The 26,865-nt window shown below is 42.7% G+C and overlaps 2 protein-coding genes across 2 annotated transcripts; both read left to right on the plus strand.

The window, feature by feature from the left end:
* Positions 1-475: 475 nt before the first annotated feature.
* On the plus strand, positions 476-18,186 carry LOC117642331. The gene is made up of 9 exons (XM_034380412.1): positions 476-514; positions 15,327-15,537; positions 15,629-16,047; positions 16,120-16,197; positions 16,284-16,458; positions 16,529-16,678; positions 17,495-17,736; positions 17,813-17,996; positions 18,074-18,186. The coding sequence occupies exons 1-9, from the start codon at positions 503-505 to the stop codon at positions 18,184-18,186; spliced, it is 1,584 nt and encodes a 527-aa protein (XP_034236303.1). The 5' UTR covers positions 476-502.
* A 5,498-nt stretch (positions 18,187-23,684) lies between these two features.
* Positions 23,685-25,315, plus strand: LOC117642332. The gene is made up of 5 exons (XM_034380413.1): positions 23,685-23,871; positions 23,966-24,089; positions 24,343-24,580; positions 24,638-25,181; positions 25,293-25,315. Exons 1-5 carry the CDS (start codon positions 23,685-23,687, stop codon positions 25,313-25,315), a joined length of 1,116 nt encoding a protein of 371 aa, XP_034236304.1.
* Positions 25,316-26,865: the final 1,550 nt, after the last annotated feature.

Raw genomic sequence — 26,865 nt, forward strand, 5'->3', positions numbered from 1 at the left:
TGTTAGAATCTCTCCGTTAACTCTTAGTGTCTCCATTTTCGGTATTTGATAAGGACGCCGGCTCTTCCCGCCACTTTTGGCTTGGCCTTTATCTGTTCGAAATAATCGTCAATTAACTATAGCCTGTGTGAAATTTGATCCGTTTGCGTCATGGTCTGTCAAGCCATTATGAGTCAGTCAAGATTTCGTTGCGATGTGAGACTATTTCTGGTTAATGCCCGGACCTTAACCTCCCCGACGCGTCGCCGGCCGGTACGAGAGCCGCCTAGGCCTAGGCCTAGAGCTCCGATATTTGTTGCATTTGATCCTCATTCTGTGTTCTCTAGAGCTGAATCTTATCTTGTATTCGTAGCATTCATCGCCGTTTGGTAATATGTCACTCTTTTTCTCATTGGCTTGGCTTGTTTCAGGTTGCGATTGGGCTTCGTCGAGTACAGTGAATCTGCCATTGGTGTCTACTCCCTTTCCATCTAAGTGCAGCTTCTTTGGCGTCCTCTTCATAATGGATCTACCAGTAAGTTCCAGTCTCTAATATCCTGTGATCATGTCATTTAACCAAGAGAGCATCCATCGCCATGCGGTGAAGGTTACTAACAAGCGTATGCAGTTGGACCTTTTGCGAGCGGAGCTGGCACAAGCTTTCAATCCACCTCCTGAATCGTCTGATCCTATTGATTCCGAAGATGATTAACTCCTTGAGGGTGATGGTGTTGCTGCTGGCAACAATCTTTGTGCTGACATTCCAGCCACAGCCGAACCTGGTGCTGCAGATCTTGCTGCCGCTGATCTTCCTGCTGCCGTTGCTGACGATTTTGAAGCGAATGTAGTTCATGCAGATCTTGTTGCGGCTGATCCCAATTTGGTGGTCCAGGATGACAATCAGAATGTGCAGTTTGAAAGTTCCAGCAGTGAATCTAGCGAGGAAGAAAACTTTACCGATGAGGAGGATGGTGGGCGTCCAGTGTTCGCTAATGACCATGATAGAGAGCAGTATGTTTTAGACACGGTCCGTGAATGGGCCCAGGAACCAGGTGTCCTCTCGATGACCAAGTTGGACCATTTGCTCCATCGCCTGGCTTTGGTGTTTCCCCGTATGCCACTGACTTACACAACTTTATTTGCTTGTGATTATGAGTTTAATTTCATTGACATTGAAGGTGGTCAGATGTGGTTCAAAGGTATTCAAACCAATTTAAACAGGTTAAACCTTGAGGAATATCTGCACAAGTTTCAGAAGATATCTATTGACATTGGTATAGATGGCCTGCCCCTCCCGTCTTACAAATTGTGGACGATTTTGGGCTACATAGTTGGCACTGATAATCCACCATTTATAATTGCAGCTTATAAAGGTGTTTCTGACCCAGGCAACGTGCATGAGTACCTGGCTGACTTTGTGGCAGAGCTTCAGCACTTGTTCAATAATGGATACGTTTTAGAAGGCGTCAGGTATGAATTTGAGGTCAGAAATTACATCTTGGATGCACTTGCGAGACAGTTCATAAAATGTATCGTGCGCCATAATGGCTATGGGGCATGTGAAAAATGTGAAGTGTATGCACCCAGAAAAATGTTTTCTTGAATCAAGTAAATTATTTTACTTGTTTAAAAATACTTGATTACTAGTCTTGAATCAAGTGCGCCAATTCTTGAATCAAGAGAAACACACACGTCTCAGTTTCAAGAGCATTATGGTTTTTACTCAACACTGCAGGCCGCTGCAGACGACGGGTCGAGTAGGTCGGGTGGGGTGGGGAACGTGGGAGGGGGAGAGGGAGGGAGCTCAGCTGAGCCGAGCGCTGACGCGAACCCGGAGCCGAGTGGAGCCGAAGCCATACGAGTCGAGTCGGGGTCCAGCCGAGCCGTGCCGAGCCCCTGTGAGCCGAGCCGCTGTGAGCCGAGCCGGGTTCGGGCCACCGAGCCGAGGCCGCCCGCCGCCGAGCCGGCCCGGCCGGCAGCCAGCCGGCAAAAGCAAGTCCTTTCTTGCGTTGCGTCGAGTCGAAGCCAGCTGCATCATGTCTGATTTGACGGAGTTTTTGACGGCGTGCGGCCTGCCGCACCTCATCGCGAAATGCGAAGGTGGGTACTTGGTTCAACTGTTCTTCCTGTGAGTCTGTGAATTCGCGAAATCTCTCGGAGTTAGTCCAGCTTCGTTCGCTGTGTTGACGAGCCGCTTGACCTACCACTAGGTTAGGAGGGTCGTCTGTTGTTTCATGTGGTTCCGTGGGAGCTCGGGCCACACTCCAAAAAGTTGCTCTTGATTTGAGTTGCCCATGTTGAGAGAGCGAGAGAGAGAGAGCTGTCACGTGAATGCAAAACATGCCGTGGATCTGTGTTTTCGGTTTTCGCTTCGCTTGGGAAGGGGCGGGGGGTGGGGCGAGGGCAGCCGTGGACAGTGTCGCAGCAACAAGCACAGCGGCTGCGGCTGGCTGCTGGCTGGGCACATCAGCTGATCAGGGCACGCAGGCCATGCCTTCGCTCAACGAAGGTGGCACATTGTTTTACGTCAAATAGACTCGTTCACGTGAGCGGGCGAGGACGGCAGACGCATAGTAAGCAGGCTTATCGTAACACTGCTTCGTGTCTGTCTCTCTCGCGCCTGTTCGGTACGCCCTTTGTAGGCCAGAGGGAGCCGGGGAGAGGAGGGGCGGGGGGCGGTCACAACAACAGTCTAATGCCGAGAGTCCTTTTCGTCACTGTCCCTCTCGCACTCATGGGGCGCACGGTGGGCCAGAAGACGGAGAAGGGGGGAAAAAATTCGAGACGCGTTTTGAGCTCCAGAGTCGCTAAATGGGACTCGAACCAAACGTGTGACCGTACCGTGACCCCACCAATGGATCGGTTCGAGTCCCATTTAGCGACTTTGTAACTCAAAACGCGTATAGAATTTAGGCCACCTCCACCGGTCTTGGTCCACTGTGCGACTCTGAGTGCGAAAGAGACGGCGACGAATCGGAATCGGTCTACAGCAGACTGATTCCGAGAGTCGTTTTCGTCGCTTTGCCTCTCTCGCATTCACGTGGCGTCCGATACAGGCGCGAGAGAGAGAAAGCTACGAAAACGACTCTTGGAATCAGTCGTTTTCGTCGCTGTCTCTCTCGCACTCATGGGGCATCCCGAATGGGTGTGTGTGTGTGTGAGAGAGAGAGAGATAGCGACAAAAACGACTCTCTGAATCAGTCCGCAGGGTGGATTTTGCTCAATGCGTGGACGTCTGTCTTTCTCTCTCGCACTCGTAGGTTGTCCGTGTAGGTGCAAGAGAGTGAGACGGACACACAGCAGACTGATTCCGAGAGTCATTTTCGTCGCTCTGTCCCTCTCGCACTCATGGACCTTCCCTGTTAAGTGCGAGAGAGACAGGGCGATGACAACGACTCTCGGAATCAGTCTACAGTGGGCCAGAAGATCGGTGGAGCCGGCCACAATTCTAGACGCGTTTTGAGCTCGTGAGTCGCCAAACTGGACTCGAACCGAGCGTGCGACCCCACCTCCGAACGAGGAATCCATTGGTGGGGTCACACGCTCGGTTCGAGTCCAGCTTAGCGACTCTGGTGCGTGAAAAGCGTCTCGAATTGTGCCCGCCTCCAGCGGTCTTCTGGCCCACTGTAGGACAAATGCTCTGCGTGCTATCACCCAGCAGAGAGGGAAGGAAGAGGGAGACAGACAGGGAAAAGACTTAGGAAGCTTATGGCATAGAATTCGCTTACTCTGGAATAACTATAGGGATTAACAATTGTGTATTTATTTGCTTTGATTCGCAGACCTCAAGCACACTCGGAGCTCTCTGGTTTTGTGTGAGAGGAATGACCTTGCTCAAATTACACCATACCCAGGGGAGCAGGTGACGCTGTGGGCAGCGATAAGAAAGAGAGAGCACCCAGAATCAGTTGTGCCCCCTCCAAAGAGACAGCATCCAGAAGCGGTTGTGCCCCCTCCGAAGAGGCATCAAGTGGTGAGTACACTCTGAAAACCTTACTAAGTACTGTAGGCCTTGTAAAGAGTAGTAGGTTGTTGTAATTAAGTATTTTTGAGCATACATTATCTTGCAGAGGAAATACTTTGTAATTTACTATTTGTTTTTTTTTAAACTTGACCGTGTAAGTAATGTATTTTTAATTTTGTTTTCTTATGTTGTAGGATGATTGCCCCCCTAGTACCAGCAGAACTGTTGCAGCGGGATCATTTGCTGCGAGCACGAAGGTCAATCACATTTCCAATATAAAGTTCGTTGAAGATATGGTAAGCTACATAAATATTTTGTCTCACTCCCTTCTGTTTTTTTTTTGTTTCAAGATCATAATTTAATATTGCATTTTTCTTCTCTGTAGAATGTTGAAAGTGTCCTTCGGGCTGATTCTGTGGGAAATGAAATTGTCGAATCTTATCAAGCCCATGATTGTGATGATCCTGCCAGCCTGAGTGAATCACAAAGGCACAAGATAGTTCAAGTGTTGATTGAGAACATTCGTGCTAATACAGAGAAGTAAGTGATGTTACCATTGCATTTTGCTTGTTGTCACATGAGGGGTCTGCCACTGACTAAAGGCCAAGCATGTGCATGTACAATCAGTGCAAGTAGTGGCAGAGCCTTTCGGCACATTGTGTCCATTCTATTAATGTATGAATTTTTCAGTTTCGATTTTAAGCTGCTGGCCATTGTGAGTAAGAAAATTGTTGAGCTGTTTCCATCTGAGTGTGAGGTATGTACTACAATTAGTACAGCTAGCTTTTATCTGCATTGCTTACCGTGGATACTCATTCTAATTCTTATTTCCAGGCAACCTACTACATTGGTCCAAAGGAGCAAGGCCCAAAGCAGGTCACAGCCCTTGGTAGGCTTTCTAATCGACTACGTAACTGTCGCTCCAAACCTAAGCCTAAGAATCCTTCACTGCCAGACAAGATTGCCAGTAACTTGGGGTCTATTCTTGAGAAACGTAAGTGACAACATTTGTTGCTCCTGTTTAAGAAAGGGATTTTTCGTATGAGGTTTTTTATTTGCTGAAATTATTGAATTTGGGCGTCACATTGTGCACTACAAGCATGGCAGTGCTCGTCTCTCATGTTACCATTGAAAGTGAATGTTTCACACACAGAAGGTTTTGCCACCCTTGTTAGTGTACTGAAGTGAAGGGAAGAGCCCTTCTTTCCCTTTTGAATGCATTTTTCTGATTCTGATAGTAATTGTTTGTTTCTTTATTTTTAGCAATCACTGAGGAGATTGAAGAAGCCAAGGCCTGGCTTTCCACAGGACGCTGCCCTTGGCCAGAGGTATTGAGGAAGTGGACAGCCACTGCACCACTACGCTTCAAAGCACTGTTCCATGGAGACGATGATTACATCAACTCATACCTTAAAGAGTGGCCCGTTCTGACTCATAAGTCAGGTTTTGAGCTGGTAAGGTTCTTTTGATTTTAGTACGTTATTTTTCTTCCTCTACATTAAGCTATTTTGTTGATCGCTCAACTGAACCCTCACTTGGCCCTTCCTAATTTTTGCTCCATTTTACAGTTTCTGGCAGATTTTGCCCTTCTGTATCCTCGAAGTGCTGAGCTACTTCACCTACGCTGGGATAGGTTCGTGAGAATAACCAAGGATATTGCTTTTAAAGACATTAAGGACAAGAATGGCAAGGATTCCTTGAAACTGCTGCAGCAGAACCCGAACAAAGGTAAATGGAATATTCTGTCCAGCAAGTGCTGCTTTGCCGCTGTCAATCATGATCCTTACTTCCAGAGTATATGCTAGAAGCTAAAATGTCTCGGGGAAACTGAGTCAGAAATTTGCAGGGCATTCATGTTTGCGCTTAGTTTTCAAGCTTTCATGTTAAATATCTTTGCAACCAGTGGACTTTTTTAAATTGGCCTATTTACACTGTACAAGATTGACTTGGCGAGACTTTTAATTGTTTTTTATATTATATAAAATTAAACTTGAAAATTCAGGTTCTTTTTAAGCAAATTTTTCTTGGAGTAGGAAAATCAAGGGACATCTAAGTACCTGTAATTTATTTTAATGTATGGAATTACCTTTCCTTTGCAGAATCTGAAGCAGCCATTGTGCTGACACTGCTGCCCCACATTAGACCTGGTCACAAGGCATCTTTCAAAGGGGAAGTACGTAAAGTTTCTGCTCTGGAAGCACGCAAGAGTTTCTTTCTGCATCTTACGGTAATTATCTTCAGTAAACCTTGCTTTTGCTGTATACATCAGTTGCACACTCTAAAAAATATTGTGGTAGAAATCCTATAAAAGTATCGGACGCATTTAACCTAATCGGTATAGGAATTTTCCCACACAGGACATGGTAAATTTACCATCTGCCGATATGGCAAAAATCCTATACGTGTTGTTAGGTTTCTACTATATTAGGGTGTGGGAAAACTACTACACCGTGTATGGTAAAAATCCCATACGAGTTGTGGGATATTTTCGTTCCGTGATGTGGTAAAACTCCTATACACACATAGGAAGTCTTACTTTGAGAAATAGTGAACACATCCCGAGAGATCATGGCGCCAGCACCACTTCCGTTGGGGAAGCATTTTAAACATTTAAGTGGGGCTCTGTCTCCGATAGAGGAAGTGACCCACCCAAAAGGCAGTTCAATCCACTCCCGGGCTCTGTACCTCAAGGCGGATCTTGCGTGCACCCAACCTAATGGCCGACCGCAGTCGCCAGCGAGTGCCAACATGGACAAGCGTTTTTCTCGACTTTAGTGTAATATTTTGTTTAAAACTGAAAGCCAACGGCTAGGACTGACACTTACTTAGGCAACAGATGATATAGTTGTCGAAAATTATTTACTTTAGTAACATAAATCGGAAATACTTAGTGGTGAACGGGCACGGCGCTCCAAGCGCCACCTAGCGGCAGGTTTGTGCAACCTGACGTCAGGCGGCTGACAGTGGACCATACCCTTACCCACAGCTCACCTTTTAGGTACAAGGTAACTTAACAATAGACGATGTCAAAATGCTTTGGAGCGCTACGTTTATTTTCAGCTTCATAATAATATCACTTTAAATTTCGCAAGGATTCAAAACCATGGCTCATCTACATGAGTCGTTCTGAGTTGCCGCTATTTTCAGAGACAAACCCATTTCAAGTTTTAATGAAGAAGTCAAAATTATCTAAAACCGAATGTGATAATGGGGCAGAACAAGATACAAAATAAGTTTAAACCGGTTTTAACGAATCGTCTACTGCCAATTTCTATTAACGGTTTGACGTCACATGAGCTTTTCTTTACTTTTCTCTGAGCAGCTTTGTCGCCTTAGTCATTGTGCCGTTAGCCTGTTATGAATATTGAACGTCTGTCTTGGTCCCCTCTCTTCTGAAAAAATATTTCAGAATTGTTTGGGATTCTTACTAATAGGTTGTAGGAAAAGCAGTATACAATGGCCTGAAGTAATAGGATTTCTACCAAAAAGTGTAGGAAAAAACCAAACATGAGTATAGGAAATCAAATTCCTATACTAGGTTCGGATTTTTACTACACCACATTGGCAAAAGAACGAAAAGCATAGGAATTTTCCAAATCACGTATAGGATTGTCGGTTCCCATACCGAAGTTGGTACTTTTACCATACGACGGTGTAGTAGAAATGCCATTATTTTTTAGAGTGCACATTTGTGCAGATTTTCTCATCCTTTATTCTACTTTCAGGTTGCTGCAGACTTTAAACGGAAAGTCAAGGAACACAGGCTTTCTGTTGCTGGACCAGGAGGAAGTCCTCTTTTGGTAGTTGTTGGTCCAACCCTTCTGGACATAAAGTCTGTGTATGTTTCTGTGGCTGATCTGGACTACAAAGTGGACAGTGTTGTCGAAGGACTGGACATTTTCTTCAAATCCCATCACGCCCTCCACACATCCTATCACTGCGCCAGCAGTCACATCTGGACTACATTGCAGAGGGCAGTGTATTCCTTTGAAACGGAGTGGGACTGTAAAAACGATATAAAACATAGCTGGATACATGCTTACAAGTTTAATTAACCAATAATTTCCAAGTCTGAATGAATGTAATTTTTTTTTGTGTACAACATTATTTTGTAATACCTCTAGTCAGGTTGTTTATTTAATTTATAGCTGAAGTTAAGTTATTAAGTTTTTGTAGTTTTTGTTGATTTTTTGTTATTATGTTTGCCTGCTTCATCTGTCCGAATCTATATGGCTCTATAGAAGCCCTTAAATGCCACTATTTATTTGGCCCTCACTCTCTAAACATCTTGAGTGAGTTCAAGTGTAGACAGCAGGCTTGCTTTGGAGCATTTAAAGATTTAAGAAGTTTAATATCTCATCTTACTAAATATCATGCCAATGACTGTGTGAATCAGATTAATCCTAATGCAATTGATCAGGCAGACATAGTGGAGCAAAATGATGGTGATTATAATGGTGATTATATTGTTCAAGATGAAAATGCTCATCATGATAATGTACACGATAATGAAGATCAACTAGAGGAAGAAGTTGTATCTTTGGAGGACTTTGTTCGATCAGTTTATCATAATTCTGAAATAGTTGTTGCCGCTTTAGGATCAGTGCCAAATACAAACCGCAAAAATGTGACAACAGCAATTAACTTGTTTACAGATTTTTTAGGTGGAACTGTTCAGTTACTTAAAAGAAAAGTTCTTATGTTATTTGACTTGTGTAATTGTGGGGATGGTAATTATATAGAACAGAAGCGTGATGTCAAATTTATGTTGGAGATCCTTGAAAATCCTTTTGAGCATGTTTCCACTGAGTATAAGCGCTTGGTTTCTTTTGAAAAAGAGGGTTTTTACATTAGACCACAACCTTACGTGTATGGCCATACAGATGACTTTGAGACAGAAAATGATGCTGTGGCTTTCACTCGGTCTCCTTCATATGGCATGTTTATTCCTCTTAGACAGGTTTTGAAATCTTTTTTAGAAATGCCTGGTATGTTTTCTTGTATTACAGAGTATATTAATTCTCTAAATGAAGGTCCATTTGTTACAAATTTTATTCAAGGTGAACTGTGGCAAAAAATTTCTGCTTCATTTAGGGGTAAATTTGTTCTGCCCCTTCATTTGCATTATGATGACTATGAGCCAGATAATTCTTTGGGGTCTCATGCCACATGCAACAGTTTAGGTGCTTTGTATGCTACAATTGGTGCACTTCCTGGATATTTGAAATCTAACATCATGAATATGTTTTTATTCTCTCTCTTTTTGTCAAGTGACCACAAGAAATTTGGAAATAATATTATTTTTCAGCCCATTGTTAGAGAACTGACATATTTAGAGGAAACAGGTATTGAAGTTAATTTAGAGGGTGGTAATGTACAAAGAGTTTTCTTTCTTTTGGGACTTCTGGTTGCTGACAACAAAGGAAATAATTGTGTTCAAGGATTTGTTGAAGGGTTCACAGCCAATTATTTTTGCAGGATTTGTAAAATGTTTAGATCTGATGCTCAGCATAGTTGTACTTCTGATGCCACATTACGGAGGACAGTGGAAAATTATGAGCACGATGTTCTCTTAAATGATAGTTATTCTACAGGTGTAAAGGAAAGGTGTGTCTTTAACAGTGTGCCTTCTTATCATGTTGTGAATAATATTAGCGTAGATTTGATGCATGATTGTTTTGAAGGGTTATTGAGATATGGGATTTGTGCCATTTTACGTGATTTAATTATTGACCGGGGCTATTTTTCTCTGGAAACTTTATGGGACAGAATTAATGGGTTTCCTTATGGTCCTTCTGAGCAGGGTAATATGCCACCAGCCGCCTATATCACTAGAGACAGGTTGATATCTGACAGCTTAAATTTGGGGTCATCAGAAATGCTGTGTTTGAGCCGATATTTAGGTGAGATGGTTGGTGACCTTGTCCCAGTTCAAACTAAATCTTGGCGTCTTTATTTGATAATCAGGGAAATATTAGAATTGCTTACTTGCCCATATTCTTATGATGGGATGGATTTGTACTTAGCATCTTTGATTAAGGATCATCATGAATTGTACCCTGTTGTTTCTAAATCACCTCTTAAACCCAAGCATCACATTTCAACGCACGATCCAGAGGCTGTCAAAAAGAATGGACCATTGCTTGATGTTTGTGCTCTCACCTCGGAGCGTAAACATAGACTGGGGAGAATGTATGCCCATTCATCCAATTCTCGTGTTCATTTACCATTGTCTACTTCCATTAAGTTTCAACTTCAGTATGCCCATCATCTTATGACTTTTGACTGCAAATCTAAATGGAAAGTGTTGTCTAAAATTAATTCCACTCAAGCGTACAATCTAACTTTCTTTCAAAGTTTCAGTCACCTTGTTCCTTTTGGTTATTATGACAATGTTCACTCTGTTTCAAGTGTTGACATATGTGGTACAAATTATCAAGTAGGAATGGTAATTGTTGTTGGTACAGATGGCTTGTTCCCTATGTTCGGGAGTATTGTGCACATTATTGCTGGAAATGATAGTATTAATTTTGTACTTCGAAAGAAAACAACTCTTGATTATAGACGCCACTTTTGTGCTTATGAGGTGGAGGATTTGAATGAATTTTTGTATTTATCGCAAGATAATTTTTTCTCATACATTCCTTTGTGGCAGAGAACTGCAGCTGATGATGGGAAAAAGTTGGTGTCCATAAAATCAACATTGTAATTTATTTTCATGTGTCTTGTCATGTGTTAAAATTGACAGCAACCATTGCTCAATCGTGATTAAAAAATTGTTTTCCTCATGAATTTATTTTTACTTTTATTACAATTTCAATCCATAACACCTTACCTCCACATTTTAAAAAAATAAGTGAATCACTACAAATTGAAGGCAATCAGTACCTTGGTAGCAGGGTGCGCTGCACATTTTCTAACTTCTGAAAAAGAAGCATAAGTATTTCGTGATCTACCATTGGTATTGTGAGAAGTTAGTCATGCCTGCCTACCCGCTGCAACGCCTGTAAGTAGGCAAAATGCGTGACTTTGCTTGTTTTCCTGGATCCGCCCCTGTGTATGGCACAGGTTGAGGACTGAGTATTCTTGGGGAAATACAACTTTAGATTTGTTTCGTCACATCGATTCTAGTAAATATTTTCTAAGAGGCGCTCAAGAAAACTTTCTTGGATTAAGAAGAGCAAGAACAAAACCACAATTTAAGAAAATGACAGACGATTATAGTCAAGTAATTTGTAAGGACCATCAAACTTAATATTTGCGTTGATTCGAGTTCAACTGTGTGACAGATCAATACATAAACGCTAAATTTAAGACAAGCTTTGGATACATTCAATACTAGCTACATCAAGAATATTTTTACTCCGCTCAATGCAAAATTTACTCCGGCTTTTCGATGCAAAAATTTACTTGATTCAATGCAATTTTACTTGATTCAAGAAAACATTTTTCTGGGTGTGGTGAATTTCTTGATAACAGAATGGTATTTCTGGACTTGGATGCACCCTTACGAAGTGATCAATCTTTTAATGATAGAAGGCAGCCAAGGCATCATAAGGGCCGTTCACCATTGGAAGATTTGGGGACTGGCACGGTATCTCAATTTCGACTGGATCCGATGCACCTTGTTTATGCTGGAGTGGCTAAAAGGCTCATGGAATATTGGCTGTATACTGTTGGTGTTTGGAAGTTGCCCTATGACCTGGTGGAGATTATATCCTCTGTGTTTGTCTTCCTTAAACCTTATTGTCCTTCTGACTTCAATAGAAAGCCCAGGTCATTGAAATTCTTCAATTCTTTCAAGTGCACTGAACTAAGACGAATTGTTTTGTATGATGGTATTCTTGCCTTCAAAGACCTTCTGGAGGACAATGTCTACAAACATTTTCTACTCTTCCATTGTGCTGTTTACATCATGAGCAGTAAAACCCTGTTTCAAGCCAATCGTGACCTTGCCAATGAGTTGGTGAGGACATTCATCTCCCATGCTGCACAGATTTATGGTCAAAGTTTTGTTGTGTACAATGTGCATTCCCTTTATCATTTGATTGAAGAGTGTGATGAGGGTTTTACATTAGACGATATTGCTGCTTTCAAATTTGAAAATGGTCTGAAGCGAGGGGGAAACGACTGAGAAATTTTGTGTACATCGGATAGGGATAACCCCGGATAACCCGCGGATTACCTCCGGATAACATCGAAAAATTTCTAGGATTACCATTGGATTGCGCCGTATTACCCCGGATAACCTCAGAATTTCCCAGGATTACCCCGGATTACCTCAGAATTTCCCCGGATTACTTCGAAATTTCTGGTTATCCGGATAGCGGATAACCAATTTGCTGTACATCGGATAACCGAAGTCGTTTCCCCCTCGGTCTGAAGTCAATCAAGGAGCATATCCGTTGTGGTCTTCATCCTCTCCAGGAGCTGGCTCGTCGAGATAAAGAGAAGCAGAAGAGTAATGTGACACTCTCTAAGAAGCCAACTCATGTTTCACTGTCACTGAAGCATAGAGTTTTAAATGAAGTTATGGAAGGGCACCAGTACCGCAAGTTGAAGACTGGTAGTTTGACACTGCGGATTGGAAAGGCCAATGGTTGTGTGAAGACTCACAATGGTGACTTTTTTGTTCTCCAGAATATGATTTGCAGGAATCGGAAGTTGTATCTTGTTGGTTGCAGGTTTCAGAATAAGGAAGACTTCTATAATTACCCTGTTCCTTCATCACAGCTTGGCATTTTCAAAGTTTCACACCTAAGCAGGGAGAGAATTGTGTTCAGATTGAGAGATGTCATGTGCAAGTGCTATTGTCGCGTCGCAACGCGCCAACCCCGTGGCGTTAGGCAACCCATCAAACCTCCCGTGCGCGCCGCATCGCCGCCGCCGGGCCATCTCGGCGATTCTGCAGTGTAGGTCCAGCAGACGACGCTACCGCAGCGCCACCAGTGAGCCATCTCCGCCTGACTACCGGAAGCCGTCAGTCCGCAGCTGAGGAGCTGAGCGAACGTCAGTCAGCCAGCCGGCACCACGCGAGGCACAGCCCGTGTCTGACGCTCCCGCAACGCAGAGTCCACGCGTTCGCTCCGGGTTTCCGCGTTTGCTCAAGTTAATGGAGTTGGTGTCGTGCTTCGCCTCATCTACCTGCTGACTATCGTCGTGCCATCATGCGTGCAAACCCGCTCTCGTCGCCCGCAAGGTTTGTTTCCACCCAGAAGCCTCGGAATGGTTTGGTGTTGTTTGGCAGTCGATTTGACCGTGACGTCATCTTCTCACAGGGCTTCTAGTCCGCGGCGTCTGCCTGCCGACATGATGGGCTAAGTTCACGCCGTCGCCTTGCCTCCGAGTCCATGTTGCTGCCACCCATCATCACCATCCTCGCCATGACCGTCACGTTCTCCAAGATGTACTTCACGTGTGGGCCTGCCATCTGTCCCCCACCTCCGCTACGCCACCAGGCTTGGCGTGACGTCACTCCCATCAGCTGTGAAGTGACATAGTGAAGTGATGCGGTTCGCCGCTTTGTGAAGTGAAATGTGATCATTTTTCCTTTGCCATGGACGTATTGACGCCATGTGTAGTGAAATTTTATTGTAAATAAGTTGTGTGTGTGGTTTGAGGAGGCGCCCCTCAAGCCTATGTTACTACAGTATTGCTCAGTCGCTGTGTGAGTAATATTTATTTTGGTGAGTGCACTCCATTCTATTCTCTATCTTTCCTGGGCCCAGGTGGTGGTACACTGTCTCTTGTTTCTGTAGTATCTACTTGTTGTAGGACTTTGAAAGTGTTTGTCTGCGCTCAGTAAATTTGATAGTGTATCACATCTTTATTTCTAAATTTATTAGTACTCTGTAAAAGTGTTCCAGTCATTATCTATTTAATTATAGTGTTGTGTTATTGCAAGCCCTTGTTTATGGGTTACTAATTGCTGTTGGAGTCGATTGGAGCCATTCCGAGGCTTCTGGGTGGAAACAAACCTTGCGGGCGACGAGAGCGGGTTTGCACGCATGATGGCACGACGATAGTCAGCAGGTAGATGAGGCGAAGCACGACACCAACTCCATTAACTTGAGCAAACGCGGAAACCCGGAGCGAACGCGTGGACTCTGCGTTGCGGGAGCGTCAGACACGGGCTGTGCCTCGCGTGGTGCCGGCTGGCTGACTGACGTTCGCTCAGCTCCTCAGCTGCGGACTGACGGCTTCCGGTAGTCAGGCGGAGATGGCTCACTGGTGGCGCTGCGGTAGCGTCGTCTGCTGGAGTCCTCCTTGTTTATTTTGCATCGGTTTATGATGCTAGGGTTTTGTTTATCTAGTTGCGCGTTTGTCTGCTAACTTAAATTATTATTTCCTTGAACACTTGAGTACTTAAATCTTGTTGCATAGTTTCTTGCTGTATTCTGGGGGACGCCCCTTTACAAAGTAAATATTATCAAATCAATTCTTAGTGTTGGGTATTGTTTTCATTTAAATAGTCTAACTGGTTTTCATATTATGATTTTGTTTGGTGCAGTTCTTGTGTTCTACTGTCAGTGTGCTTGTTGTTAATCTTTCTATAAAGTGTTTGATTTTTGCATGTAGTTCCTAGGAAAATGTGTTGACTTTATTTACCTGCTGATTTTCTCTGTTTCCGCTAATCTTGTTTACTCGAGTAAAGTTTTTTGCTAGTGTACCGTTATTATTTGCTTGGTCTATTCTTGCAACTAAATCCAATAATAGTATTAAATTAAATTCCTCGTGAATACTTAGTTCTTAAACTACTCTAGTCATTACTATATTTTGGTTTTTAAAAATTCTTTGGTTTCATAAATAACACTATTGACCTTTTGTGATTCAAATCATTTTATTTCAAAATAGTTGTTTGGATTGTATGTTTGGTACAATGTTTCCTTGACACTTGCATAGTTCTAAACTATTTCTAAATAATCTCTGTAATTAATTTAATTGCAAAAGTTCTATAAAGTTTAACAATTCTGAGATTTATACTTAGTGTCTGTTTATCTTCAAAAATCCTATAAATAGTTTATTTACTGTTTGTCTTATATTGTTCAACGCACCAGTTCTGCACCTGTGTCTATAACAGTTTCTTTATTTGTGAATTATAACCCCATACTGCACATTTCTTTCTTTTTATTCCACTCACTGTACCCCTTTGTTTTTATTTTGTCAACCGGCTTCAAGAGGGGGAATCAACGCAGAAGAAGAACCCCGCCTTACTCCGCCCAAGATTTGTGAGAATCTGCTCCTCCTAGTAAAGTCGATGACACTATTTGATGCCAGATGGGCCAAATTTTTTATGTGTGCCCATCCTCCACTCCTATGGCTCTATGTGATGGGCACAGAAGGCATTTTAGAGCCCTATTTAACGCCTTGTTTGCTATTTCAGTTTGCAGTGGTCAAATTTCCACCTGGTGAGGATGAGGACACATATTTTGAAGTGTGCCTGACGTCCTGGATTGTTGGCTCTCTCAATGATGATATGGAAGGGGAAACCTATTGGCCCCCAGACACTGCTAGTGTTTCCAATTTAATTAAGATGCAGCATAAACCAGACACAAACTGGAAAAAGTTCCGCATCATTGTCATGAGGTTTTATGGTAAGCTAATAATTGTGTTTATTAATTTTTTTTAACTTAACTTTGCTTGGCTTTATCTTATTTAATCTTTGTTTTAATTTGTGTGTTATAGAAACCTACGCTCAAGCAAGATCAGCTGTTTCAAAGTTTGTAGTTGATTCAAACTATGAAACGGATCAAGAAGCCACCAGAGGCCGTGGCAAAAGAGTTCGTTACAGGCCCTTGTTTCTTGTGTCATCTGACAGTGAAGAGGAGGTTGTGGTCAGGAAGAGGGTCAAGTCCATCCCATCACCCCCACCTGTAGCTAACAAAGCAGCAAAGCCTCGTAACTCTGCCCAAGGTGGTAAGAAAGTAGTCAAGGGTCGTCCAGAATCTGCGAAAGATGTCAAACGCAAGGAGGCCTTAGAGTTGATGCAACGGATCAGAGCTGCGAAGGAAGCTCCCGCTGCAAAGATGGGGAGTAACTCTTCATCGAAATTGAATTCTCCATGGAAAGTCACAGACACTCCTCAGAAGAACGAAAGTCCCAAGGTTAGTGTAGAAAATTATGTTTCTTGCATTGAAGCGCACAACTTTATTTTATAGTTTTGTATTTCTTTGCAGGATTTGTCTGCTCTTGATTCCCCTGACCCTTTGGATGTGGTTGAAGTGCAAATGGGCACCCCTACCTCTGTCAGTCCTGTAAGTCAACCTTGGGATTGGTGATGTCGGTGCATGAAGCAATTGTCATTTTTCACAAGCTTCCTATGTATTGCTTCTTTTTCCAGAAGACACCTGTTGTGACTCCTTCATCAAACAATGTTACTCCAGCTGAAACTGAACTAACGCGCCTGAAGTCGTTCTATTACACTCCCCCTCACAAGAAGTGGGAGGAGGCTGACAAAGCAACAACCAGCTCGGATCCTAGCTGCAGGGTCCTCTTTGAATCAGAAGATAATGAAGGTTAGCAACCATAGCCACTTCAAAATGATAGTCTACTAGCAAAATTTATAACGTTTCTTTGTTTTCTTAGTGTCTGTTTTATCAGATAAGTCAGCTTCCACGGGTCAGCACTCAAAGGCTGTTGCAACTACTTCAGCTTCGGGACGTCAGCCATCTAAGGCTGTAACTGGCAACACTACTCGCCCCACAGCTTCTGTCAGTAAGGGTGCAAAGAATTCAGGTTAATATCATTTTTTAGTTCTAAACAGTCAAAGTTCAAAGCCTTTTGTAATGCATTTGCCTGATTGTTCTATTTTTAGGGGTTCCCAAGAACCCCTATTGTCCGAGGTCCGTGGATTCTTTCCCCCCCCCTCTCCGATTTTCAAATAAACAACTCTAAACTATTTCAACCATGAAAAAAACGAAAATTCCAATTTTTTTCGAAAATTCATCGTGGAAATTTTCCGTAAACGCGAAAAACATAAATTTGCAACAATCGAAAACGAGAACCGTTAATGATATGAAAAAATGGTTCAAATAAAAAATGTGCCACTCCTCAAAACTAAACCTCCTGGCTCATCAAAGTAACAAGAAATCGTATATGTTCTGAGCAAATGGTCAAAACATGAAAAAAAATCTCCATGGCAACGGCATGGTCCCATCGTACCACCCGTCAAAATTTAAAGTCGCCCATTAAAAAAACCTAAACGCCGTGAAATTTGAAAATGCTAATGCTAACACATTGCACGGTGTCTCAACGTTGGAACATCTTTAAAGTCTGTCACTACTAAAAAGTTCGTAGCAGAAACGACGCATCAAATTAATTTTCGTGGGTTGGCACCAATATGCTTCCCGTTTGCGCCCTTTCGAAAATCGCGAGGCTGAAAGAACGAACAGGCGCCCATTGAAACTGCCCCTCCATTGTTGCTGAGGTTGGATTGTTTGGCATGCTCTCAAAGGCTGCGGTTGTCTTGTCATGTTTTCCTCGATTTTCAACCAGTTATGGAAACGGGAACACCGTGCAATGCGATTAGCATTGGAATTTTTTCTTTTTCAGGCAACAGTGTGTCAAAGGCAGAAGTTCTTCAAGCAAGGAATGCTGTTACTTTATCAGAGATTTCTTCCAAACTTGATATTGTCATGATGAATCTGGCACGCATATCTAGGCAGATTGCCCCAGGTGACAAGCGAATGATGACCATTCCCAAGAATATGCCTAAAATTCCTCTAGAAACTGTGGAAGATCTGAAACGCTTTGAAGATTTCTTGAAACAGAAGGATTTACACCTAGCAACTGCTGTAAGTATTATGATATTGGATTTTTATACTTTAGGGTATGTTGATTTCTTCTGATTCCTCTCTTGGTCTTGTATAGGTTGATTATATGGGCAACTGCATACGGAGCAATGTTCCTGACCCTGAAAGGAAAAGTGCAGCTGCCGTGTTGACCAAACTCATGACTAACAGCCTAGCAAGTAAATTTAACCTGGATGGGAGAGGCAGAGGCACATCTAATAAAATGTCGTTCAGGAAGTTGCATCTATACAAAGTTTTCCAAGGTACAATAATTAACATTACATCCAATTATTAGCATTTACTGGTTGATGTATTACTCATTTGATTGTTCATTTTACAGGAACTCTGCAGACAGCGTTTCCGGATAGTGACTTATCTATTGCAGATGACTCACTCCAAAAGTGGTTGAAAGATGCCAAATGGCGTAAACCTACTCCTGCTTCAGGAGCTTAGTGATATGACTAATTGTTTTGTGATCTCTCTGCAACCCTAAGTGATTATCATTGTTGTTAGTTTTAGTTTCTTGTTTTTGTATTAGCACTTGAGTTTCGTAACTATACAGTGAAACCCATCCACAACTAATATTTTTGCAATGTAAATTCACTCGCGTGCAACGAATCCGTTCTTAACAAATTTCTGATATGTGTATGGGTTTCACTGTAATTTCTTCTCTTAGTTCGCTCTTCTTTATGTGAGCGATAGTGACTTATCCATAGCAGATGACGCACTCCAAAAGTGGTTGTAAGATGCCAAATGGCGTTAACCTAATCCTGCTTCAGGAGCTTAGTGATATGGGTCATTCTACAGAAATGTTACAATTTCGCAGTTAGAACCGTGAAAAAGTAAAAGTTGTCTGATTTCATTCATATTGGGCTTGTTTTTCTTGTTTCGGCATGCAGAATGCGAAACGATATCAAGCGTCACACTTTTCGAGAAAAAAAATTTTCTCCACTGAAATCATAGGGGAAATGTCTACGGAGTTTACATAAATTGACGCCTACGGAGTTTACATTTTGAAGCAGATACCTGGATTGCAGCCGTATGAGTTGGAACAGTAGAACGCGCATACACAGCTGACTAAAGGACCACCAAAGCATTGTTTTTATCCACAATTCGAAAGTTTGACGCACAGGGGATCCGTGGCAAATCGGGTACGGAGTTATACATACAAAAAAAATACGCGACCCCCTTTTTGAAAATTGGGTACCAATTAGATGCTAGCCATTGGACTCACATCACTGGTAAAACTAATGCGTAGTATTACCCACTGTTTTCAAGCGTAATCAGTTTACGCTTGAAATCAAGCGTAACAGGCTTATCCGCCAAGATTTCCCCTATCTAAATGCATGGGGGAATTTCTAGCCTATGCTTGATTTCAAGCGTAACGTCTTCAAGCGTAACTTTATGCTTGACTCAAGCATAGAGTTACGCTTTAGTTTTGCCAGTGATCCTTCAAACTTGGTGGCTAGATGTGTTTTTTCATCCGGAATCCATTGCAGTCTTCAGATTGAGGCTGTGACTTCCCGTTTGTCTCCTGTAGTGCCAAACTCGTTACAGTGCACACACGGTTAGCGCGACTCCTTGAAAAACAAGGACGGTTTTTGAAAAACAAGGAAAGATGGAACACTTCAAGGAAGTTCCTTGGAAGTGTGCTCCCATTCCAAGGAGGCTCCCTTGTTTTCCAAGGCCAGTCCCTTGTTTTCTTGGACTCCAGACAAATTCCAAGGACCCGCCTTGTTTTTGGGGTGCACTTCCAAGGGGACGCCTTGGTTGGTCTCTGCCGATTCAAGGAACCGCCTTGTTTGTCCGCAAAAGCTCGAGTTACGTCGTCGGCCACGTCATGAGGTCCCCGATGACGTCCCCCTGGGGTTCACCATGACGACCCCCATGTTTCTCCGTGCCGTTGAGGCTGCCGGGTCTCACAGTGGCCAACGCCGAAAACCGTTTTCTTCTACGTCCAGTACTTTCGGAGATACGAGGACGTACCACGAGGCCGCCGTCCAGGCGGAGGAGGAAGTGGTGATTTTTTCGAGGCCAAAGTAGCTCTGGCCACGAGCCTACTTGGTGTCCGGGACTTTCGACTTCGGAATTGGTTTAGGGGGGTGCCGGCCCACCTCAAAACCAAATTTGGTCAAGTTCCGGCCAGCCGTTTGTCCAGGATGGCGACAAACATCATCCAATCAGCAAAATAAGTCCACAAATCGAGCTGTTTGACGCCATCCTGGACAAACGGCTGGCCGCAACTTGACCAAATTTGGTTTCGAGGTGGGCCGGCACCCCTCTAACCCGATTCCGAAGTCAAAAGTCCCGGACACCAAGTAGGCTCGTGGCCAGAGCTACTTTGGCCTCGAAAAAATCACCACTTCCTCCTCCGCCTGGACGGCGGCCTCGTGGTACGTCCTCGTATCTCCGAAAGTACTGGACGTAGAAGAAAACGGTTTTCGGCGTTGGCCACTGTGAGACCCGGCAGCCTCAACGGCACGGAGAAACATGGGGGTCGTCATGGTGAACCCCAGGGGGACGTCATCGGGGACCTCATGACGTGGCCGACGACGTAACTCGAGCTTTTGCGGACAAACAAGGCGGTTCCTTGAATCGGCAGAGACCAACCAAGGCGTCCCCTTGGAAGTGCACCCCAAAAACAAGGCGGGTCCTTGGAATTTGTCTGGAGTCCAAGAAAACAAGGGACTGGCCTTGGAAAACAAGGGAGCCTCCTTGGAATGGGAGCACACTTCCAAGGAACTTCCTTGAAGTGTTCCATCTTTCCTTGTTTTTCAAAAACCGTCCTTGTTTTTCAAGGAGTCGCGCTAACCGTGCATGTGGATTTTAGGGAAGTAAAAACTTCGGGACAAAAGTTAATTCTGTGCAGGCACAAAGCTTCAAACTTTTTACTAAAGTCAGTGGGATTAAGTTAAAGTATAAAAGTGCCTTAGCAAATAGAGCCGTCGGGAATGATTGTCCTGCGTCTCGTTTAGGGTCAGGGCGGGGAAAAACTGGACAGGGGAAGAACTGGACACCCCATATTTTACTTCAAATGCCGTATGTACTGGCCTGACAACTGTCGTGTAATAAACCGCTGATGCCACGGAACAACTTTTGATAGTTGTTACTCCTGTGCCTACGGTATTTGAAGTAAAATATGGGGTGTCCAGTTCTTCCCCTGTCCAGTTCTTCCCCGCCCTGACCCTAGACATACGAGAGGCGCAAACTTAGTGAACTACGCATCGGGACAGCCACGGAGTTTACATTTTGCACCTTCCGGAGGCCACAGCCATCTGAAAACCTCAGAAACTTTCAAACTCAATAGTGGATCATTTTGAAGCACAAAAAGCACCATCTCACCGCGCAAACCGCGTCTTTCTAGGACGAACCGTTTCGTCACAAAGGGGCAGGGACATCAAATTGTAACATTTCTGTAGAATGACCCATATGACTAATTGTTTTGTGATCTCCCTGCAACCCTAAGTGAAAGGTATTGTATTTAGTTTTGATTTTGTATTTGCACTTGAGTTTTGTAACTATCCAATGAAACCCGTCCACAACTAATATTTTTGCAATGTAAATTCACCTGCATAGGTTTCACTGTGATTTCTTCACTTAGTTCTGTCTTCTTTATGTGAGCCTAGTCAACAGGGTGTGCAGATAAAGTACTTCTGCAATTCATGTAAATTCTGTATCTTGAAACGGCTGGAGTTTCATTCAAGTTAACTTTATACTTGTTCTGACTGTTTAGTCGTCTCGTGTCTATCTATCTCTAGATGTTTACGAGATACAGAATTAATTAGAATTGCAGAAGTGTAATGTGTGCCCGCCCTGCTAGTCATTCAAGGTTGATGTTGATGTGATCTTTCTGCCACCCTATGTTAAAGTTTCTTGTGGCCAATTTAGATTTACTTGAGTTGTGTCTTAACCAAAATTTCTTCACTAAGATCTCTTAATTTTTAGTTTTATTCCCATAGGTGGCAAATGGCGAAAAACATTGCTGTTAGTTACAGAGTTAGCATTAATTACAGGAAAGTAATGTGCCTTGCTAGTTCTCGTGTCTTGTTTCTTGATAAAAAAATGTTTGATCTTGTTAATACAGCAAGCTTGTTATATGGTCTTTTTTATATTACCTCGTCATATAAAATATAATAATCTTAATAATCTTACTAAAAAAAAAACCTTGCAGTTAAAAACAATCAATTTAATCACGCAACCCCTCTCTTTAAGAGATAAATGATAATACAAAATAAACCACACAAGAAACTTAACTAGCAAGGCACATTACTTTCCTGCAATTAATGCTAACTCTGTAACAAACACTCGGTTAACTCCATCTTAAATTAGATTTTAGATAGTCATCCTTATGCGAAACTATTTTGACTCTGGCTGTTTCAAGAGGTGTACCCCTATTTTTAAGTTTCATTCAAGTTAACTTTATACTTGTTCTGACTGTTTAGTCTTCTCGTGTTTGTACTCATATAATACTTAAGAAATTTCATAACTTTATACTTGTTTTTACTCTTTAGTCTACTCATGTTTGTACTCATATAATACTTTTATAAGAAATTTCATAACTTTATACTTGTTCTGACTGTTAAGTCTTCTCGTGTTTGTACTCATATAATACTTAAGAAATTTCATACCCCTTGACAATAAATGGTTTATTTTCATCAGTCACTTTCTTTAGACAGCTGATCCTCTTACTAATGTGCAGGGTCCCAGCAGTTATGTAGATTTACACCTTCACAGCCACAGCCCTCAAACTTGGTCAAATGTTACCACCCTTACACCCTGCCCTCCCCCACCACAGTAACAAAATTACCCCTCGAATCGACGTCTATCGATAGATCGGCGATGTCGAAATTCTTAGGTACTTCTCCGTCGAATCGATAAAAATTTTCGACACATGATCGATACTAATCGTCGACAGCGAATCGACATCGTTCCGACTTTCCGTTTCTGGCTGGGTTGTCTGGCTGCAGCTCTGATAGCCCATCCTTCTTCAACGAGTGTCACTGCTTGCTTTAGTTTGCTGGGGCTTATGGGCTGTCTGTCTGTCTTTTTTTTGTAAGTGCGTACCATTGTCAAGCTGCAACATGGAAAAAAATTATGTCAAAAGATGACAAAGGAGTGCAAGGAGGACCAAAGATAGATGAACAAATGTTCAAGTAACGAAAACCTAACCTCTCTGTACCAACAACAACAGTCAGATTAATAAATGTTTCAGAAAAGTAACATTTTAGGAGACTAACTATGTTGTCCGGAATTACCCCTCTGAAAAGTGTCCGGAATTACCCCGAGTGTAGTTAATACATTAAAATACGGATTATAATGAATCGACGAGACTGACGTCCATTCACCCAACGCCAAATCAAAGCCAAAGAACCATAAGTTAATGGGTAATGTCAACATTTAGTCTATGACTAGATAGAAAGTACGAAATATACATGGTAATCTGAAATTCAAATCTAGCTTTTACCTGTTTTTGAGGGTACCTGAAATTCAGTTTGCTGTCGACGCCAAACGGCTCGACCGATCACCTTAGCGTGCTGGAATTCTCATCTTTGGCGGGGAATCTTCATCTGTGATGAAAAACTCGGCGCTGCGATCACGCCAACCCCGCGAAATTCAAAGTGTCCGGAATTACCCCGTGTCCGGAATTGCCCCACTCTCCCTTAGTCTGCTAATTTTGTGCTTGATTGCTGGCCTGTACACTGGCAAAACTAAAGCGTAACTCTATGCTTGAGTCAAGCATAAAGTTACGCTTGAAGACGTTACGCTTGAAATCAAGCATAGGCTAGAAATTCGCCCATGCATTTAGATAGGGGAAATCTTGGCGGATAAGCCTGTTACGCTTGATTTCAAGCGTAAACTGATTACGCTTGAAAACAGTGGGTAATACTACGCATTAGTTTTACCAGTGTAGTTGGGTCCTCTCATTGTTTGTTAAATTTTCTTGACACAAAATGGTTCAATGTTGTGCATTTGATTGCAAAAGAAGTGGAAAGTTTTATTTCCCCAAGGATTTAAAGCTGAAGAAAAAGTGGGAAGTGGCTGTCAAGCGAAGTGGTTTCAGAGCAACTCGCCATTCTCGACTTTGTCCAGATCATTTTAAACCTGACGATTTCTGTGAAAAGGAAGGGTTTTATTCGGGTATGTTGCATCCAGTAAGTCGCTTAAATTTTTAAAAATTTGATTAATAAAGGATGACAGTTCAAAAATTCTGGCGGTCTCTGTTTGTTTACAGGAGTGCCTAGGATTGTTCTGAGAAATGATGCAATTCCTTCCATATTTTCCTTCAACAAAGTGACTATTGCTAAAGCCGTCCAAAGAAGAGAACGAGCTCTAAAAAGGACTGCGAAACGCCAATTGTTTGTTGACATAACCTCTACCTACAGACACTGAGTCTCCAACAGACTGAAGCAAAAGTGATGGCACGTCAGAAGCTTTGCCTGTCATACAGGAAGAAAGTGAAGAAGTTCCTGAAATTATGGAGGAAATTATTGTTGAGTCGGAAACCGTTAATGAAGAAACCGTTGACCAAGATCATTCGATGAAGAAAGTTTCCATGTCTTGTGTATCGACGCAAAAGGACTATCAGTTTTATACTCATGTATCGTTTAGGAATGACGATATTGGAATCCTTTACTATACTGGCCTTGAGAGTTATGAAAAATTCTTGTATGTTTTCAATACATTATGTCCAGAAGCACATCACATCAAATACAGGTATAATAATGTTATAAATTTGTCAGTGCAAGACCAGTTCCTCCTTAGCCTCATGAAGATTAGAAAGAATATGGATGATTATGAACTAACACGTTTCTTTGGTGTGTTTGATGTTACTGTCTCAAATGTTTTTGTGACTTAGAAATTTTATGCATCAAATGTGGGGTTTGTTAGAAATTTGGCCTAGCAGAGAACTCGTAGACTTCTTCATGCCAGAAGGTTTCAGAACATTAGAGTCATCGTGGACTGCACAGAGGTGCCAATCAATAAGCCTAAGAACCCTGCAGCTCAACAAGCAGTGTTTAGTTACTACAAGGACCGGTGTACTGGCAAGTTTGAGGTTGGTGCGACTCCATCTGGTCTTCTCTGTCATTGTTCTAGTGGATATGGAGGAGGAAGTGCACGTGATCGTCAGATAGTTGAAAGAAGTGGTTTACTAAATAAATGTGAGCGGTCAGATAGTATCATGGCAGATAGGGGCTTTGATGTGCAAGATTTATTTGCATCCAGTGGTGTTACTGTAAATATCCCAACATTTTTGAGAGGAAAAAGTCAACTCCCCGGTGTCACTCTGCTCCAAGATAGGAAACTTTCTTCAAAAAGAGTACACATAGAAAGGCTGATAGGTTTGCTTAAGACTTATGAAATACGGCAGACACCTCTAAATGGATTTTATGTGCCTATTTGTTCTAAAATATTTTTTGTTTGCTTCATGCTATGTAATTTCAGAGAAGGTATAGTGTCCAAAAAAAAGCATAATTGACTGTAAGAATGTACGAAATATAATTGGCTTTCAAATGCCGCAAAAACCGCAAACATGTTTCATTTAAATGGTAACTATTCAGCAACATTAGCAAACAAGACTTAAAAAGTAATTTCTAGTTTGCAAATCAATCAATTAATGAGACCAAACTTCAACATTAACATGTAAGATAGAGATATCTTCCAGCTTCACAAAAGCAACACCTAAATTCAGCTGAATAGTTCAGTCTAGTAAAAATCACCGTGCACAATATATGACAAGCTTTGGAAGTCAGCACAACTCCTTTATAGCACCATAGTTTTTGGCCCGCCCTTCTATTCAAAAAATAGGGGGAGGGCCTATGCATTTGCCTTTGTGTCTGTGTGTTGTTGTTGTTGTTGTAGTTGTAGTTGTTGTTGTTGGCGTCTGTGTACAAGGAAGGAGTTGAGCTAGAGTAACCAGATTTGGAGGGTACTTCAGGAGTACCGTCCAAACAAATAATCCGGTGGTGCAAATCCCGTCCGGGTCGCACAAGGGCTGCTGCAGGTGCATCATGGTTTACATGAGCGGGAGGGGGATTTCCGCCATTATTGGTGCTAGCAGGGCACATAGGGGTATTTTTGGAATCGGGGCGACGAGACAAGATGAATGGACCTGGTCCCGACCCCATCGGCCGCTTTTACGAGTTGGCCAGATCAGGATCTTCAAAAAAGGGGGTCGACCGACTAAAAAAATTTATTGCAGATTTCGATTGGTCTCAGCAAGACCTTTTCGACGAGGGGTCGGAAAGGGGGTCCAGGAGCCCGACTTCGTCTATTAGTCACATCAGGATCTTGAAAAAAGGGGGTCGACCGACTAAAAAATTTTTACTTAAGTTTTGGATAGGTCTTGGCAAGGCCTCTTCAACGAGGGGTCGGAAATGGGGTCCAGGAGCCCGCCTTCATGAGTTATGGGGAAAAGTGCGACGGACTCGTTTTGCGCTCCTGCTGTGCCTCTATTGCAAGGAGTTGCAGTAGCATGGCAAATATGGGTATTTTCGGAATGAGGGCGAAGAGACCAATGAAATGGGCATATTCTAAGGACAGTTGGAGTAAAAAGTGTAAGGACTATTGCATATTGTGAATAGAAGGGCGGGCCTAAGTCACGATGGTACATCGATAACTGTGCTTTACCCGCTCACGGGGTGTGTGATGCGAGCGGGCCGAAGGCCCGGGCCTTCGACTGGCCAAGTTGGGTCTGATGCGAGGGCCAAAGGCCCGAGGAAAGGCCGCCGGCAGGCCAAGCTGGGCCGGCCCCCTGTCGAACCGAGTTGCCGGCGCAGCGAAGCGGAGCTGGCAACTCGGTTCGACGGAAGGGCGGGCCCTAGCTTGTTGTACAAATATTTTTCCAAGAGTAAATTTTTTAAGTAACAATCATAAAAGTCTTCTATATCTGAAACCATTTGGGTTATAAAGTGATCATCACGGGGAACATCTATACTGTAAAATCTTTGAACGTGTAAACAACAAGAGTTTCATTGGGTTTAGCTTAATAGTTCAGTCTAGTAAAAATCACCGTGCACAATATATGACAAGCTTTGAAAGTCAGCACAACTTCTTTACAAATATTAAATCACATTGCAGCAATAATGTAAAATACTGTCACAAAAAAATAACTTGGCATTATAGATATTACTT

The sequence above is a fragment of the Thrips palmi genome, unplaced genomic scaffold (genome assembly GCF_012932325.1).
Source record: "Thrips palmi isolate BJ-2018 unplaced genomic scaffold, TpBJ-2018v1 HiC_scaffold_16, whole genome shotgun sequence".
NCBI classification, from domain to species: Eukaryota; Metazoa; Arthropoda; class Insecta; order Thysanoptera; family Thripidae; genus Thrips; species Thrips palmi.

Excerpts from the sequence above, each read along its gene's own strand:
- LOC117642331 (XM_034380412.1), top strand. Across the intron at positions 15,538-15,628 it reads CATTGTCATGAGGTTTTATG|AAACCTACGCTCAAGCAAGA; the intron begins GTAAGCTAATAA and ends TGTGTGTTATAG. Across the intron at positions 17,997-18,073 it reads TCTATACAAAGTTTTCCAAG|GAACTCTGCAGACAGCGTTT; the intron begins GTACAATAATTA and ends TTCATTTTACAG.
- LOC117642332 (XM_034380413.1), top strand. The coding sequence starts at position 23,685 with ATGGTTCAATGTTGTGCATTTGATTGCAAAAGAAGTGGAAAGTTTTAT. Across the intron at positions 23,872-23,965 it reads AAAGGAAGGGTTTTATTCGG|GAGTGCCTAGGATTGTTCTG; the intron begins GTATGTTGCATC and ends GTTTGTTTACAG. Across the intron at positions 25,182-25,292 it reads GCTATGTAATTTCAGAGAAG|CAACATTAGCAAACAAGACT; the intron begins GTATAGTGTCCA and ends GTAACTATTCAG.